Here is a 15,839-nt window from a genome sequence, read left to right as displayed (position 1 = left end):
GTTTTTCCTACAATGGACGTAAGGCTAACAGGTCTGTAATTCCCCATGTCCTTTCTACTACCCTTTTTGAAAATTGGGACCACTGATGCCACCCTCCAGTCCTCTGGAACTTCACCCATTCTCCACTGGCCTCAAAAATGGAGGCCAGCGGGCGTGAGAGAACCCCGGCCAACTCTCTAAGTACTCTCGGGTGTAACCCGTCAGGGCCTGGCGCCTTGGTAATGTCCAATGCCCCGAGGAGCCCCTCGACTTCAAGGGGGGTGACTCTAATCTGTGCCCCTAAGTCCCCGGCCTCATCTAATCTCCTATGCGGATCTTCCCCGTCCTGCTTTGGGGAGAAGACAGAGGCAAAATAGTCATTTAGCATCTGTGCCTGTTCCCTCGTATCAGTCACTGGATCTCCTTCCTCCTTATTTAGTGGTCCCACCACTTGTCTCCCCTTCCTCTTCCTATTTACATGCTGAAAGAAGCCCTTTTTGTTGCTCTTGATATTCTTGGCAAGTCTCAGCTCGCAATCAGCCTTAGCCTTACGAAGAATCCTTCTGTAACAGGCCTCCTCCTCCCAGTATACCCTTTTGTCTATTTGCCCCAGTACCCATTTCCTATGGAGGTACCTCCTTTTGCATCCATGGCGGCACTCTCCTCCGCCTCCCCACCTTACTGACTAGAGGTATCGTCAAGGCTTGCGCCTCCAAAACCTCCCTTTTGAGTGCCAGCCACCCCTCCTCAACTCGCTTACCTTCCAGTAACCCATCCCAGGAGACTTTCCCCAGTCTGGCCTTCAGTTGTTGGCCCTCAAAGTTGGCCCTCTTGAAGTCCCAGCTTCTAGTGCTCGACCTGCTGCACGTCCGCAGTCCCCTGATCTCAAAGCAAAGGATGGAGTCATCACTCGCATCCAGAGCTCCCCTAATCTGTACTTCATCTATCAGCTCCTCCCTATTGGTCAAGACCAAGTCAAGGATGTTTCCCCCCCTCGTCACCTCTCGGACCCTCTGTGTGAAAAACCCTCCCTCTATAACTTCTAAGAAGCAACATGGCCTGGCTGTCACCGCCGAGTGAGTCTCCCAAGTAATATCCGGGAGATTAAAACCTCCCATAATTACTTCGTCTCTCCCCTGAGACATCCTTAGAATCTGGCCTGCCAGGACATCATCCAGGGTCTCAAGTTGACCTGGAGGGCGATAACATACCCCCACTGCCAGCTCCCTTTCCCTGTCAAAACCCCTAAGTTTCACCCAGACTGCCTCTGCCAAACCCCCCATCTGCGCTGCATTCTGTCTCACTGCATCCTATCCCTTCCCTGACGTATAAAGCTATGCCCCCACCTCTCTTTCCCTTCCTGTCTGTTCTAAAAAGATGATACCCCTCTGTGTTCACATTCCAATCTTGCCTTTCATCGCACGAAGTTTCTGTGATTCCCACCAGGTCATACCCTCCTATTCCCAGGAGAGCTTCCAGCTCTTCCTGCTTGTTACCCATGCTCCTAGCATTGGTGTACATGCACCCCAACTCCTTCCCACCGCTTCCTTTCCTTGGAGTCCCCAGCCTCCTCCTTCCTCCCATGTTCCCTGATATCTGGCCCTCTCTGTAGGAGTCCTGTCAGCCCCTGCAGTACCTCTAAAATCCTGCTCCCAGAGCCCTGATCCTCTCCCCACGCTTGTCCAGTGCAGACACGTTTCTGGGGGGCCTGAACTCCCCTTCCCCGCTAAGTTTAAAGTCTTCCGGACGAAGCTCGCTAGAGTATCTCCAAAGGACCTTTTCCCCATCCTTGTGAGGCGCAACCCGTCCCTTGCCAGAAGTCCATTGGCAAGAAACCGGGTGCCGTGGCTGAGGAACCCGAAGCGCTCCTCTGGCACCACACCCTAAGCCAGTCGTTCACCTCGGAAACCCTCCTGTCCCTGCCAGGCCCAAATCCCCGGACTGGTAAGATTGACGAGAAGGCCACTTGGGCCTTCAGCTCCCTGAGTTTCTTCCCAGGGAGAAAGTGCAGCGTAGGGCCACAAGGCTGGTGGCCAGTTTGCAGGGGATGCCGTATGAAGCGAGACTGAGGGAACTGGGTCTCTTCAGCCTGGAGAAGAGGAGACTCAGAGGGGATCTGTTGGCGACATACAGGTATGTGAGGGGGTGTCACACGGAGGTGGGTAGAGACCTGTTCTCCCCTGCAGAGGAAGGCAGGACGTGGTCCAACGGAGCCAAGCTCAGGGAGCCCAGGTTCCATTTGGATGCCAGGAAGCACTTCCTGACAGTCAGGACCACGAGGGTATGGAATGGGCTTCCGTGGGAGGTGGTTGAAGCCCCATCGATGAGGGTGTTCAAGGATAGGCTGGACGTGCACATGGTGGGCATGTTGTGAGCAGAGCCGGCTGGAGCCGGGGGTCAGACTAGATGGCCCGGGAGACCCCTTCTGACTCACTCTGTTTCTATGTTTCTGTTTCCCCAAGGCCTCGAAGTCCCTGGTGATCCCAACCACACCCTGCCTGGCCACGTCGTTTGTGCCCATGTCATTTGAAACCACCTTTACCCAACAGACTTCTGAAGCAGGTCCTCTGGACCCATAGTGCAGGGACGCCCCTGGAGAGGCCTGCTCAGGTGTGACCCCTTCCACATGCCTGACAGCCTTGAGAGGTTAATGCTGTGTCTGAAGGATGCCTCCGGGATACAGTCGAGGTGAAAGAGGCACGATCTAGCCTCCACAACCTTCTCCTGAGCCGGATTCCAGCCAGAGGTCAGGAGACCAGAGCCAGGGCACGCTCAGGATGGGCCACAGGCAAAAAGTGCTGCGACCAACGGTTAGGGGGCAGGAATCCGCAGACAGCTGGAGCTAGCCAGCTCCGAGGGCACGCTCGGAGGCAAACCCAGGTAGTGGCTGTTGTGCCTTCTCCTTCCCTGGCAGGAGTCTGCCATCACGTCCCCATCACTGCACCAAAGACAACAAAGAGTCAGCCATTCTCAGCTGCCCTTCCACCCACCGCAGGTGGCCCCTCAGGTGCTGTTGCAAAGGCTCTGTTTACCCAACTGGCATTGTTAGCACCACCCCGGCAGCCGGGGAGAGGCGGCAGCCCGTGGCTGATCAGCACGGGGAGCAGCCGGCACGCGCTGCCGCCGGGCACAGCCGGGCTTCCCCAAGCCCAGTCCTGGAGAGAGGGGGGCAGGCCCTAAACACGAGCCCGCACTCTGAAAATGCAGCAGCGCATTAATGTGTGCACGCTGCGCATGACCTGGAGGATCTGGTTTCTTTTCCGACAAAGGAAGCCACTTTTGGAAAACGGGGCAAGGGAGAGCTTCCCAGTATTCAGCAGCACGATTCATCCCATGAACACATACAGAGACAATAACGAGCTTCCTTTTCAGAAGGGAGGACCAGCAAACCACCGATCGCTCCGGAACTGGTGCACTGTGCAACATTCAGGCCACCACAAAGCAATATCCAAGTGCTTCAGGAGTCATGCTAACCCGTCTTGGCTGCCGTGGTGCTTTTGCAGAGCTCTCGAATCATGTGATGCAAACTGAAATGCACGACGGACCCTCCACCACAACAGCGAGCACCCGCCAATTGCTGCTTATCGGTGCCAGGAGTTATTTCCAGCAAAGGATGCAGCAGTTCTGAAGGGAGATGGACTAACTGTTGGATGGCCAATGTAAGCCGCAATCTTGCGCGAAAGGCGCGGTTCTGCTATTCTGCTCCTTCCAGAAGTAAAAAAGCCGGGCGGCTCCTGCTAATCCAGAGGGGTTCTAGAACGTTCTAGTACAGGACAGGAACACTTTCGCTCCCCATGAATTTCAGCTGGACAGAGTTCTGCTGCCATGCTATCTGAGTGTTTGTGGAGTGCCTGCTAAACAATGCCTTCCCGTGTTTTTTGTCCAGGCGCCAAATTCTGTCCAAATTTTCGGTAAAGCAGTATTCTTTTATGATACACTCAAGACCAGTAAAGCCAAGGATCTCTCTGATTCTTGGTCTTGCAAGAAGCAATTCTGGATTGGCAGTGGCAAGCAATTCTGGATTGGCATTTTATACAGTTACGTGTATTTTATATTGTTATTTATGTATTTTCATTTATTTATTTGTAAGCCGCCCCGAGGCTTCGGCGAATGGGGCGGCCTAGAAATTTTCTAAATAAATAAGTAGAAAAGCCAAATCCATAAAGTGTAGCCATCAGTCTACTTACATTTGGAACAGCTCGACGTATCACATTTTCCGAGTTTGTGCGTGCACAATGGATACTGCTCAGCAAAGACCAAGTCAAAGCCGACAAAGCAACAGTCTCTCCCTCTTGCATCCAGGTGAGGGTAGAAACATAGAAACAGAGAGAGTCAGAAGGGGCCTCCCGGGCCATCTAGTCTGACCTCTGGCACCGGCCGGCTCCGCTAGAAGGGCTCGGGCAGACAGCCTTCCCAAATACATGCGCAGCTCCGCTTTGAGAGCTTCAGGAGGCCTAGCTGGTTGTTCTGTGACCAACAAAATATCGCCTTGAAATACCTGAAGCTGGGACTTCTTTGTGGTGGCCTCAACCCTCTGGAAGACCCTCCCCTGTACAGTTCTGCAGGAGGAAAACGTCATACGTTTCAAGTCCAGTAAACAGACCTGTTCACCAAGGCCTTCTCCAGCGCATAAACAAATGCATAATTGCTGCTCCTTCTTACTGTTCTTTCTATAGTTCTGTATTGTTATTCTAGTCTGAAATTGCTCTAATTGCGTATTTTATGTTATTTTACTATTTACACGTGAGCCGTTTCAGCGTTTTTTTATTAGGTTGTATATATAGGCAGGACGGCAGCCAGGCATCCAAAGTCAGTAAAAACCTGAACAAGTCAACTAAATCCCATCTGGACAGGCAAGACTAAGGTCCCGGTGCTGGGATTCGACTGGCTGTAGAGCCAAAAAGCGGCCACGGGCAGGAACGTGTCCGTCTGCTAAGCGCACCATGCCGCCCTCTCTCCAGCCTGCGATGCCCAGTGCTGGCCTTCCGTCCAGAAGAAACACACAGACAGTTTGTGCAGTTTGGACATCAGAGGCAAGAGGTGCTGCTGAGCTCAGTCGACTCAAATTTGGCTAATCATAGGCTTCTATTCCAGATTGGCCTGTTTTATATGTTTCCACCTACAATTGCCAAGTTTACAGTCGCTGCTTCTCACAAACATAGATTAATAGTATTTCCTTCTGGCCAGGTTTGACAGAAAGAAGAAGATTAAGCTCTGTAAAATAGCACACGCAAGACATTTTAGTTCTAAATGTGCTTTTGCAGGACACAACCTCAAGCGTGAAAGGGCAGGACGTGCCTCCTGTGGACAGACATTTTCTGAAACATCTCCACAGCCTCTTTGCTGGGCAGGGTTTCCCGTGTATTCACAGTCCTGCTCTGCAGGGGCGCAATGTCGGAACAGCCGCCGAGCCGGAGCCGGCGCCGGCCACCCCGTCACCACCTGCTGCCCGGAAGACAGCAGCGTGAGGCAGAGGCGCGGAAGAGCCTTCGGCACCCGGGGGCTGCTTTCCGTTACGCGGCGGTCAGAACCAAAGTGACGCGAGACGATCCCCGGGGGCCGGGGGCCAGGGGATTCGGCGTAGAAAAGGCTCCCACTGGCTGCAGGGGAAGGCACACAATGCAGGGCGTGGGCAGCGGGGAAACAGGCGCGAGGGCTGGGCAGAGGCGCGTCCCTGGCGGCCTGCTCCCCGCCCCAGCCCAGGTCCTGAGCGCGCCTCTGGCAGGAGTCCAGTGCGTGGCCCCAGACAAAGGGCCATCCAGCAACACAGGGAAATGTCTGGGGAAGAACGCAGTGGTGGGGCAGCAGCTTGACACAGGCAGAGGAAACAGACGCTCCTGGAGAAAGCAAGCGGGGCGCCACACAGGGGAGTCCACATCGAAGCCACGCAGCCATCTCAAGAGCTGCAGCATGTTGCCTCCAGCACAGCCGGTCAAAGATAGATGAAGAATGGCTGACAAACAAATTAAAGAGCGAGCGAGCGAGCAAGTGGCCAGCTGGACAGCACGGCACGGCTTCCCAAACAGTAAGCGAAGCGAGGCCTGGCTTTGGCCCCAGGGGGAAGGAGCCCCCTCCTGCGAGCAATGGGCCTCAGGCCATAGCAGCAAAAATGCACAGAACAAACAGCACCCCGAAACCAGAGGTGCCTGCAGCCCTCTTGCTCCCCAGTCATGGATGAACGGCTTCCCCGGAGCCATGTGGGGAGAGGCATTCCCCGCCAGCCGGGCACTGCGGACAAGTGAGAGCTATTAGTACTTTCCATGAGTACACAGAGTGACTTTTCCAGAAATACGGCTGCTTTCATGGCCAAATGTTAAATATTTCCATAAACAAACACGCTTCTAACTACTTGCATCAGGTAAACCTGGATCATTTTGCTACGGCCAATTCACATACCGGGGCGGGGGGCACCCCCCGGCGCTGCATGCCGGTGAGAGCGCACTGGCTTTGACAGGCCAGGAGGACAGCCGGTGCATCCTCGGCAGAGAAAGCAATGCTCGTGAGTCAGCCTCCCGACAGGCACTGGGAGCCCCCCCTCTTAACTGTGTGAGCGGAAGGACAGTGGCTCCGAGCCGCAGCATCGTGCAGCAGTGGAGGGCGGGCTGGGAAACCCCCGCCGGGAGGCCTGGGCAGCCGAGCCGCCAGAGGGGCCGGAGCCGGACTCGGTGGAAGGCAGCTGCCAGGGCGGCCACGTCCTCCTGCAGACAGGGCTGGGCCCGCGAGGTGCGTGAGTGGCAGCGCCACCGCCTCGGCTCTGCGCATGACCGTGCCGTATCGCCAAGCCCAGCCCCGTCGAATGAGGCCGGCCGGAGACCCACTCTGGCGAGCGGCCCCCAGGACCCAGGGCGTGGCCAGGCAGCCCCAGGACAGATCCGGCGGAGGAGCCTCTCGCAAGGCAGAGCCCACGAGAAGCACCAGCCGGGATCACAGCCCTTTCCACTCCCAGCTCCGTGGCCGGGGGCAGCCCCCACACCGGCCAGCAAGCAGCTCACGCAGCCACCCCTGGGCAGTCGCTCCCCTGTCCCACAGATGGCGCTCTCACTGCAGTCAGCCCCCTCCCCGCACAACTGGGGCCCCTCAGGGGCACCCGCAGCCCCCGAGAGCCACAGGAGTGCTTGAGGCGAGGAGGAAGGCGGCCCAGCCGGCACGGGCCGGGCCGGGCCTCGGCTGCCGGGCTCCTCACCTGCTTCATCGCCGTCTCACCGATCTTGTCCGAGTGCTTGCGGATGCTCTCCAGGAAATCTTTGAGGTCCGACATGGAAACATCCTTGATCTCCTCCCGCAGTTTCGGAATGTTGTCCACCATTACCTTGCAGAAGCGATAATGGCTCACTTGCGGCAGGAAGGTGTGTTCGAGGTGCTCCAAGGTCTTCAGCGCAGGGTAGTGCCTGGGGGGAAGGCGGCCCTCCGTCAGAAGCAGGCGGCATCACTCCTGTCCGCACGGCCCACCAGGGGACGGCCAGCCGGCGCTGCTGGAGGCCCTGAGGCGGAGGGCCAGGATCTCACCCCACTGCTCTCCTGGTCTATTGAGGTCTGGAGGGGGAGGCCCACGCGTGACCCCAGCACGACCCAAGCCTTGCACCAGGGCTATGGAACCTTGACGAGCTGCCCCAGTGCAGAGGCCGCAGCTCGCGGTGGCTCAACCAAGTCGCAGCAGGTCGCCATGACTGGTACAGCCGCAGCGGGGCTGCCAGGGCAGGACTGAAAGGGTCTGGGGCGGCGGAGAAGCTCCCTCACGACGACCCAGGCACGGATGCACAGCTGCAGCCTCGCACCCCAGCTCCGTCCTGGAGCCTGTGCTGCTGCGCCACGTTGCTTCCGTGTCGCTGCAAGCGCGGCAGGTGTCAAGCACGCTGCACTTCCAGCAGGAGCACTACGCCGGGGCCGTTTATGCACTCAGGGCACCTCCTGTTCCGCTCCAAAGGGCATCCCTCGAGAAATCGCCGCTCTGCCAGGGCACCAACAGTTCTCTGCGCGCACTCCGCCGACCTGCGCTCGCTGCCCGCCCCGCAGAGGGACCTGAAGCGTGGCTGCACCGGGCTACCGGGCGGCAGAAGGGGCTTACCGCCTGCGGGTGAAATGAGGGTCCTCCGGCGGTCTTGAGAAAGGGGCCGGGCAAGCCAGTCGCACGTGCCGGCGGGATCTGGCCGCACTCGGGCATTAAGCCCACCCCCCACCCACAGTGGTCCGGACTGCCCTCTGGGAAAGCAGCTGCGGGGCGAGCCGTTTCCCCTGCAATGTGCGCCACGGGCTCTGGCCCCGGAGGAGAACGCAAGCGGGGCTTGCGGCAGCGAACGTCCCGGCCAAGCGCACGGGACGAATGCGCTCCGTCCGCTGAGCGGGCCTTGCCCAGCAGACTCGCCCACGGGACGGCTCCCCGCATTAAGGCGCATGAGGCCCCCGGAGTGCCCGCCTCGGATCCCGAATGGGACCGGCTGCTCCGCTCCGGGGAGGGGTCTGCGGGGGCGCGAGTGGAGGCAAGACCTCCCGATCGGTCGCTACCCGCGGCCTCACCTTTTCGATTTCATCTGCTCTCGTAACTTGCTCTCCATCTCCAGAACTAGAGCAAAAGAGACACAAAGCAGAGCAGTCAGTCAGAGCAGCAGCGCTGGGTGCGACGGCCACGTGAAGAACCACGCAGAGCCACGGCCCGTGGTCCCGCTTCAAGCCTCTCACCGGGAAGGCACTGGGCAAGCTTATCCACGGTGGCAGAGATGTTCCGCTGCTGCAGCCGGCACTGCTTCAGCTCTTCCATCGCCCCCACCAGCTGCAAGCGAACGAAACACACTTCACTGGCAGGCAGGAGAGGCGGGGGGACCCTGCCGCCGCCCCCGGGCTGCCCCCGGCCTAGACCCCGTCCCAGGACCTTCGGCCTCCATCCGGGCCGATCCGCAGGGGACAAAGCCCCGCTGCCCCCCCCCCCCCGCAGACAGAATTTCCCCACCCCCCCCCCCCCCCCCCCCCCCCCCCCCCACAGCGATCACTCTCCTTACTCATTCACGGCTGGAGTGCGTCGCTTCGCAGAGCGCCTCACCAAGCATGCAGTTAAGGCGGGGGGGTGGGGGGCGGACAGGCCTGCGGGCCAAGGACAGGCAGCTCGGGCTCTTCAGAGGCTCGGGGCTGCCCGAGGGGAGGGCCTGCTCGATGCCGTCCACGCCTTCCCAACGGTCAGGACTCTGGGAGCTGCAGCCTCAGCCACCTGGAGGACACCAGGCTGCCCGTCCCCGCCGAGCACAGTGGCACGAGGGGGCCGCTCACAGGGTCTCCTGGCGGCCCCCAGCACAGGCAGCATCAGACATGAGCGCAGAGAGACGAGGATCCAGTGCACGTGCCACGGCCCACCAGGGACAGCAGGCCACGGCGGGCTTCCGTGCACCAAACCCGGGCTGCCTCCCACAGGGTGGCCTGCGGCTTGGTCCTCCGAAAGGACGCCCTCAGGAGTCACGCTCTGCAGCAGGGTTTCCTCCGCTCGAGGCAGGCTGGGGTCCCCTGCGCCTGGACGCTCACTCCCACGGTGGGGTGCGGGCAAGCGCTTTGGCAGGAGGGACAAACCGCCCTGGCTGATACTGAAGAGCGTGCCCAAGCCACGGCTGCTGCCAGCTGCCCTGCCCATGCCCAGGCGGCGGGGTGGCACCGCAGCCGCCGACTCGCTGCCTCCCCCACCCCGCGTGGGGAGCCCCCTTGGCTCACTGCAGCGCTCGCTCCCCCTTTACACAAGCATCACTTGGGGAGGCACTGGCAGCCCCTCCGCTGAAAAGGACTGGCACAGGACGGGCAGCCCCGGGCTGGCAGCTGGTCCATTGCCACTCCTCTCTCAATCGCCCTCTCGTGCCTCAACTGTCTGCAAGCAAACCTGTCAGCGGGGGCGCTTTAAGAAACGAGCAGAATTGCTCGATTCGGGAGAGGCAGGTGTTCACCTTTCTGTAGGCCTGAAAATGGGAAGTCTTGCCAGGATGATGACCTGCTCTCAAAATATGGCAGATGCTAAGCATGGGCACTGGCCCAGAGAGGCTCCTCGTATGGGGGTTTTTTTTGAGGGGGGGTTGAGCTTTGCTTTGTCTCAACAGTAGTCAAAAGGCGGGCTATAAATTCAAAGCAAAGCTGTGATTTATCTTAGTCACAAAAAGTGAGCGGAGGGAGTGTACTTCCTCAACCCCGAGATCTTCACCTGGCGACAGGCCCCTGTGCCTCAACTCCGGCTCCTTTGAAAGGGGTTCTTCTTCACAAATCCACCATGGGGCTTTTCATGGGGGCATATGGAAACATGCAGTTTTTCATTCGGGGCATAAAACAAGCAATGGCAAATCATTGGCAGCCCCTCCAAAGTGCCACCTGCACATGTCCGGGGGGGCAGAGGGGGAGAGCCACAGCAAGCCAAAATGGCCCCTGTGCGTGGTGGGTGGGGAGAGTGGCTCGAGAAGGCAGGACGCGCTCCAAGGGAGCAAAGCTCAGGGCACCCAGGCTCCATTTAGATGCCAGGAAGCACTTCCTGACAGTCAGGACCCCGAGGGCATGGAATGGGCTTCCCCGGGAGGTGGCTGAGGCCCCATCGGAGAGGGTGTTCAAGGACAGGCTGGACGTGCACATGGCGGGCATGTCGTGAGCGGAGCCGGCTGGAGCCAGGGGTCAGACTGGATGGCCCGGGAGGCCTCTTCCGACTCGCTCTGTTTCTGTGTTTCTATGTCCTCTGGGGTGCTGCCGGCAAGGCAAAGGGAAGGGGCCGCAGTGACAGCCCGCAACGAGCACGGCTGCCGGTGGACACCCAAGCCCTCCGGCAGGGCTCATCACGGGGCAGGTGGGCCTGCCTAGAAGCAGCGAGCCCACGGTCTTCCGAGCCAAGCTCTCTCTTGCCCTGCTACACGGTAACTGTCCCCCGAATCTCCCCTAAAGCACAGCGTCTGCCTCCCATGCACTGCAGCCTGGGAATCTGGATTTTGGCCATTCTTCTGGCACGGAAGCAACACAATTTTCACAAAGTAGGCACAGAACACACATCGGGGAGAAGCAGAGAGATGAGGGGAGGCGAGCAGGACACAATGTGCTGGCCTTCTCCTTTCAACCCCGGGGACGCGGCTGCCCTGCTCCAGTGCTGCTGCTCCGTGCCGTCAAGGCATCCTTGACCTGTGGCAGTCCCACGAATGAAAGCCCCCCGCAGTGCCCCATTTGCGGCAACCCTTCTCAGCTCTCCCACATTCAGAGCTGTGGCTTCCTTTAGCGTCTCAGTCCATGTCGCAGTGGGCCTTCCCTTTCTTCTTCTCCCTTCACACTTCCCTAGCATGATCGTCTTCTCCAGGGAGCCTTGCCTTCCCATGATGCGGCCACAGGAGGACAGCCTCGGACTTGCTGCTTTCGCTTGCAGGGAAAGCCCTGGCTTGATTCGATTGGATTGTCTGTCTTCCTGCCAGTCCGAGGTACTCGCAAAGCCCCCCTCCAGTACCATGCTTTGAACCCATTCGTTCTCTTCCTGCCGGCTTTCTTCACTGTCCAGCTTTCACACCCATAAATAGTGATCTGGGATTGCAACACTGCCGAGGGCCTCGGCCTTCGTCTCCAGTGAAACACCGACACTCGCTGCTCTTCTCTAGTTTCCTCTCTGCCGCCCTTCCAAGTCTCAGTCTTTCTCCATTTTCTTGGTGCGGCCTCCCTTTGAAGTGATGACTGAGCCAAAGCATGCGAAATCTTGCACAATGCTGGTTTCCTTTTTGTTACCAGTAAATTTTCCATTGTTTTCTGCAGTCCTGGTTTCTGTTTCCTTAGTATTTCGCTTCGGTCCTGCCCTGTCTTCGGGCTTTTCACTTTCTTCTTTCACTTCCACCAGGGTCATGTCAAGCCGCTGATGCTTTCTGGCAGCAATATGGCATCCTCTGCATATCTCAGTGATGTTTCTTCTGCCTGTTTTCACTCCTCCTCTACTCCTAATCCAGCTTCCCCTACCACAAGTGCTGCATACAGAGTGAATGGATAGGGAGTTAAAATGCCCCCTTATCCAAAGTCTTTGCCTACAGGAAATGATTCTGTTTCTCCATATTTGGTCCTGAAAGTAGCTTCTTGCCCCTGATACAGATTATGCATCAGGACAATCAAGTTCTGAGGCACACTATTTCTTTCAGGACCACCCACAGAAACATAGAAACAGAGTGAGTCAGAAGGGGCCTCCTGAGCCAGCTACTCTGACCCCAGCTCCAGCCAGCGCCAGCCCTACCCCAGTACTGATACCAAAACCAAGGCCGTATCTAAAGCCCAGTGAAGTGCTCTTTCAAGGAAAAAAAGAATTACTTTCTTGCTTTCCACCTGCAGTTTTCTGTTGGTATCTGTCACTTGATTCTGCGAAGAGAAAGCCACATAATTGTCTGATTAGAACACAGTAGCCACAGCTGCCCTCTTGCTGGCTTACCCAGAGCTGTAGACCCAGCGCACATGCCGCGGCCGAACCAGCCCGTGCACAGTTCCTCCCTAACCTGAGCCTACGGAGAGGAAAAGAAGCCACGCGCAGCGGTGGAACAAGTGCTGCTGACAGTGACGTGCCGGTCCTCTCGGCCCGCGCCCCCTCTGCCCAGAGCTGCCTCTTAAGACTTGCCCAGGCCTCCTGATCTCCGGCACTTTGCTGCATCTCTTCTCCAAACGCTTTTTGCTGGGCCACTCAAGTATTTTAATGTCCATGGGGACTGCTGAGTCTCCCGTCACCGACTGGGGGAGCTGCTTAGGCTTTTACAGGGCTTCCGGAGCCTGTGCCTCCAATAGGAAAAAATAAATTAATGCAACAAATACCTCTAAATAAGAGGCTGACATCCTTGTGCTCCAGTTTGCCATTTGCTCAACCGCACAAGTCTATCTAGAGTTCTAGAATATGAAATATGAGTTGAATAATATTGTTCACAGCAGGCACAATCTGGCTTAACCTGTTTACGACAGTCATGTTGGGAAAACAGTGACAGTCTCAGCCGGAATCTGGCACATCATCTGAATGAACAAAACACTGAAATATTTCTTCATCTATTAAAGATGAAACTTATTTGAGACACATTTTTCCTGTAGATGCAAGCTCCCCAGCAGTGAAGCACTGGAGCAGGGCCTGGGCGTGTTTTCCTGTGTTGACCTGCCGTGCTCAGACCCCTCCCAACAGTAGCTTCTCTGGAACCCCCCACATACCCCCACATACTGCAGTAATTGTGCAAGCAACTGTGGACATGGCCACCCTCCAGCTAAGTGACACAGAGCATTTTCCGGCCTGTCCGTTCCAAAACCTTGTCGTCTCGAGAGACTCATTTTTCCAGTGGGCTCCCTTTTTATCACCGAATGACACTTTCACAGCACTGATTCCTCTGTCTAGCAAGACTCACCCTTACTGAACGGCTAGCCTAGTTCGATAATTAACATCCATATTAAAATACTAACAGAGCGCAACAGGTTCTGACAACACTGGTTGGAGTAGATCCGGCGGGATCTACTGAACAGATGGTGGCCGATAACCTTTGCTCAGCTGGCTTTGTCGGCGCCACAGGCTGAGTGAACAGAGCAGGGTGACATTGTTTCTCCGGAGGCTGCAAAGGCTTCTGACAAAATTCACTGGAATTTTCATTATACCGAGCAATTCCAGCTTTCCTGTAGCATTTTTGAAATGGGCTGGACTGTCTCAACCCCAAGAGTGAGGGTTGTGACCAAGGGCCTCCTCTCAGCCTCTTGCTTTTAGAGTAAGTTATTGAAAATGATAAGCCATATCGATCCCCAATCCATGTTTACAAGTACTTGTTCATCATGATCATTATTCTACACAGGGTCGTAGGCAGGACTGGAACAGGGCACTGGACTGACACAACCTGCCCATTCGCGGGTTCCCACTTTAGTCGCTGCATCTGACGTGGCTGTGGATCTCGGATTATGCCACACTCAGCAAAAAGCCTTGCCCCGCGTCTATCAGACACCACAAGCTCACTTTAGGAAGGGTTTGCCCAAATCAGCTGCTGAAGGTGCAGTGCAGCCAATGCTTCTTTTAAACACACGTTTTCCCAATGCCCAGTTTGTTGGCTCTTTTGGGAGGTCAGTTATTATATGGATAAACTTTGCACTAGAACACTCTTCACTGTTTACTGATGCACGTGACCTCTTAAACTGACTAACAGCTTCCTGGAAGCCAATAAATGGGCCAGGGCAAAGGGGATCTTTGCAGCCAAAAAGTTTTATTACAACGTTAGAAGGACAGATGCCCACCTTTTAGAGTGCAATGGATTGAGGGCCCAGTGATACTGTCAGTGTTCGAGTGGGCCATATTTATTTATTTATTTATTTAGCGAGCTTCTATGCTGCTCCATTAGCCAAAGCCTCAGGGCTGCTCACAACAATAAATAAATACATATCAACCATATAAAAACAATAGAATAACAATATAATTGAAGACATCCTGGCCAAAGATATAAAATCAATAAATAATGTTAACAATTAAAACGATGTTTAAATAAAAAGGTCTTGGCCTGGTGCCAAAAAACAAATAATGACGGCACCAGGCGGACCTCTCTGGGGAGCGCATTTCATAGATTGGGCGCCACCGCAGAGAAGGCCCTCCTCCGCGTGCTCGCCCTCCTAATACCCTTCACGGAGGGCTCCCGGAGGAGGGCCTCTCCTGCTGACCTCAAGGGGCGGGCGGGCACGTATGGACGTAAGCGCTCCTTCAGGTAACCAGGACCCATATATAGACAGCACATGCAAACAGAGACGTATATGGATACCTGGTCTGCCATTCTTGCAGTTTATGCAGAATTTCTAGAGAGCTGTTTTCATACATGCGCACACACTTCATAACACGTGGGGTTTTTTCCTTTTCTCCTTTACTGCATTGTCTCGGTTTGATGACTTTTCATAGTAAAACGCCCGCATGGCCCAATTCCACCCTCACTTTAACTCAAAGCTGCCTATCACCAAGCCAGGCAGCCCCTGCCTCACCCTGTCTCCATTCCCCCTAAGAAAAGGCCAGAGCGTCCAGTGTTACTCTGGGCAACCCACACGACAGGCCCACTCACGAGGAAGCACGCAGGGATCAGGAAACGAGGCTCCAGAAGCAGGACGCTCGTCAGAACGGCCGCCTTTGCCTCCGAAGCCCAGCAGAGCCACCTGGCTGAGGAGCCCGCCAAGGGGGCCTTGACAACTCTTGCTTCCATGCAGCTCAGGGCCTGCCGGCCTGCCAAGCTGTTGCTTTGCTTAAAAAGCGCGGCCTCGTGCGTCGGAGCCTTGCCAGCGTTTAGCCTGCTCTGCAGGGTTTGCCACATTTTGCGTCTCTGAGCTCCGAGAAGGCGTGTCCCCGGCACGCCCGAAGGGACCCCTGCCAGCAGCTTGTGCCGCTCCTGGGGCTGTGCGCTGCTAGCCTGCGCTCCGTCCGCATCACGGCAGAGCCCTGCCTGAAGGGCTTTCCTCACCTTAAGTTTCTGGGCTTCTGCCCGGACCTTCAGGAATTCTGTGATTGCATCCACGAAGCCCTGGTAATGGAAGTTGCACATCTTCTCGATCTCACGGTCATGGTTCCGAATCCGAGCATCAAGCTTTTCCATGAAGCGCCCGTGCTCCTCGCCATCGTAGACAGACCTGGATGGAACACACGGCGGTTGGAGAACTGGGCATTTTCACAAGCTGATCTGAGCGACTGCCCTCGCACTTGGGAAGGAGGCGCAGGCAGGCGGCAGCCCAGCGCAGCACGTCCTCCAGTCCCCACAAGTGCAAGGCTCCGGCTGGCACACAGCTCGCTCCACTACCGCTCAGCCTTCTCCCACTGCACTCCCCGACTCACGAAGGGGCAAAGAATTACTCCAAGGATACGAGTTGCACGGCTGGAGTCACCAAGATACTCCGGAGAAAACCTGCACTCTTAAGCG

General features: G+C 56.7%; 1 protein-coding gene across 2 annotated transcripts in view; it reads right to left on the bottom strand.

Annotated features, from left to right (window-relative positions):
- Positions 1-15,549, bottom strand: part of EXOC6B (exocyst complex component 6B) — a 169,100-nt gene extending 153,551 nt beyond the window's left edge. For both annotated transcript variants that reach the window (XM_044429518.1, XM_044429519.1), the window contains exons 1-5: positions 15,387-15,549; positions 12,256-12,303; positions 8,656-8,746; positions 8,494-8,539; positions 7,163-7,367 (exon numbers count right to left, since the gene is read on the bottom strand). In XM_044429518.1, the coding sequence (XP_044285453.1) occupies positions 7,163-7,367; positions 8,494-8,539; positions 8,656-8,746; positions 12,256-12,303; positions 15,387-15,518 (522 nt within the window). In that variant the 5' untranslated portion in view covers positions 15,519-15,549. The remainder of the gene's footprint in view (positions 1-7,162; positions 7,368-8,493; positions 8,540-8,655; positions 8,747-12,255; positions 12,304-15,386) is intronic.
- Between the last annotated feature and the right edge of the window lie 290 nt (positions 15,550-15,839).

Source organism: Varanus komodoensis, unplaced genomic scaffold (assembly GCF_004798865.1).
Source record: "Varanus komodoensis strain SLA01 unplaced genomic scaffold, ASM479886v1 scaffold2, whole genome shotgun sequence".
NCBI classification, from domain to species: domain Eukaryota; kingdom Metazoa; phylum Chordata; class Lepidosauria; order Squamata; family Varanidae; genus Varanus; species Varanus komodoensis.
This window is presented reverse-complemented; position numbering and strand designations above follow the sequence as displayed.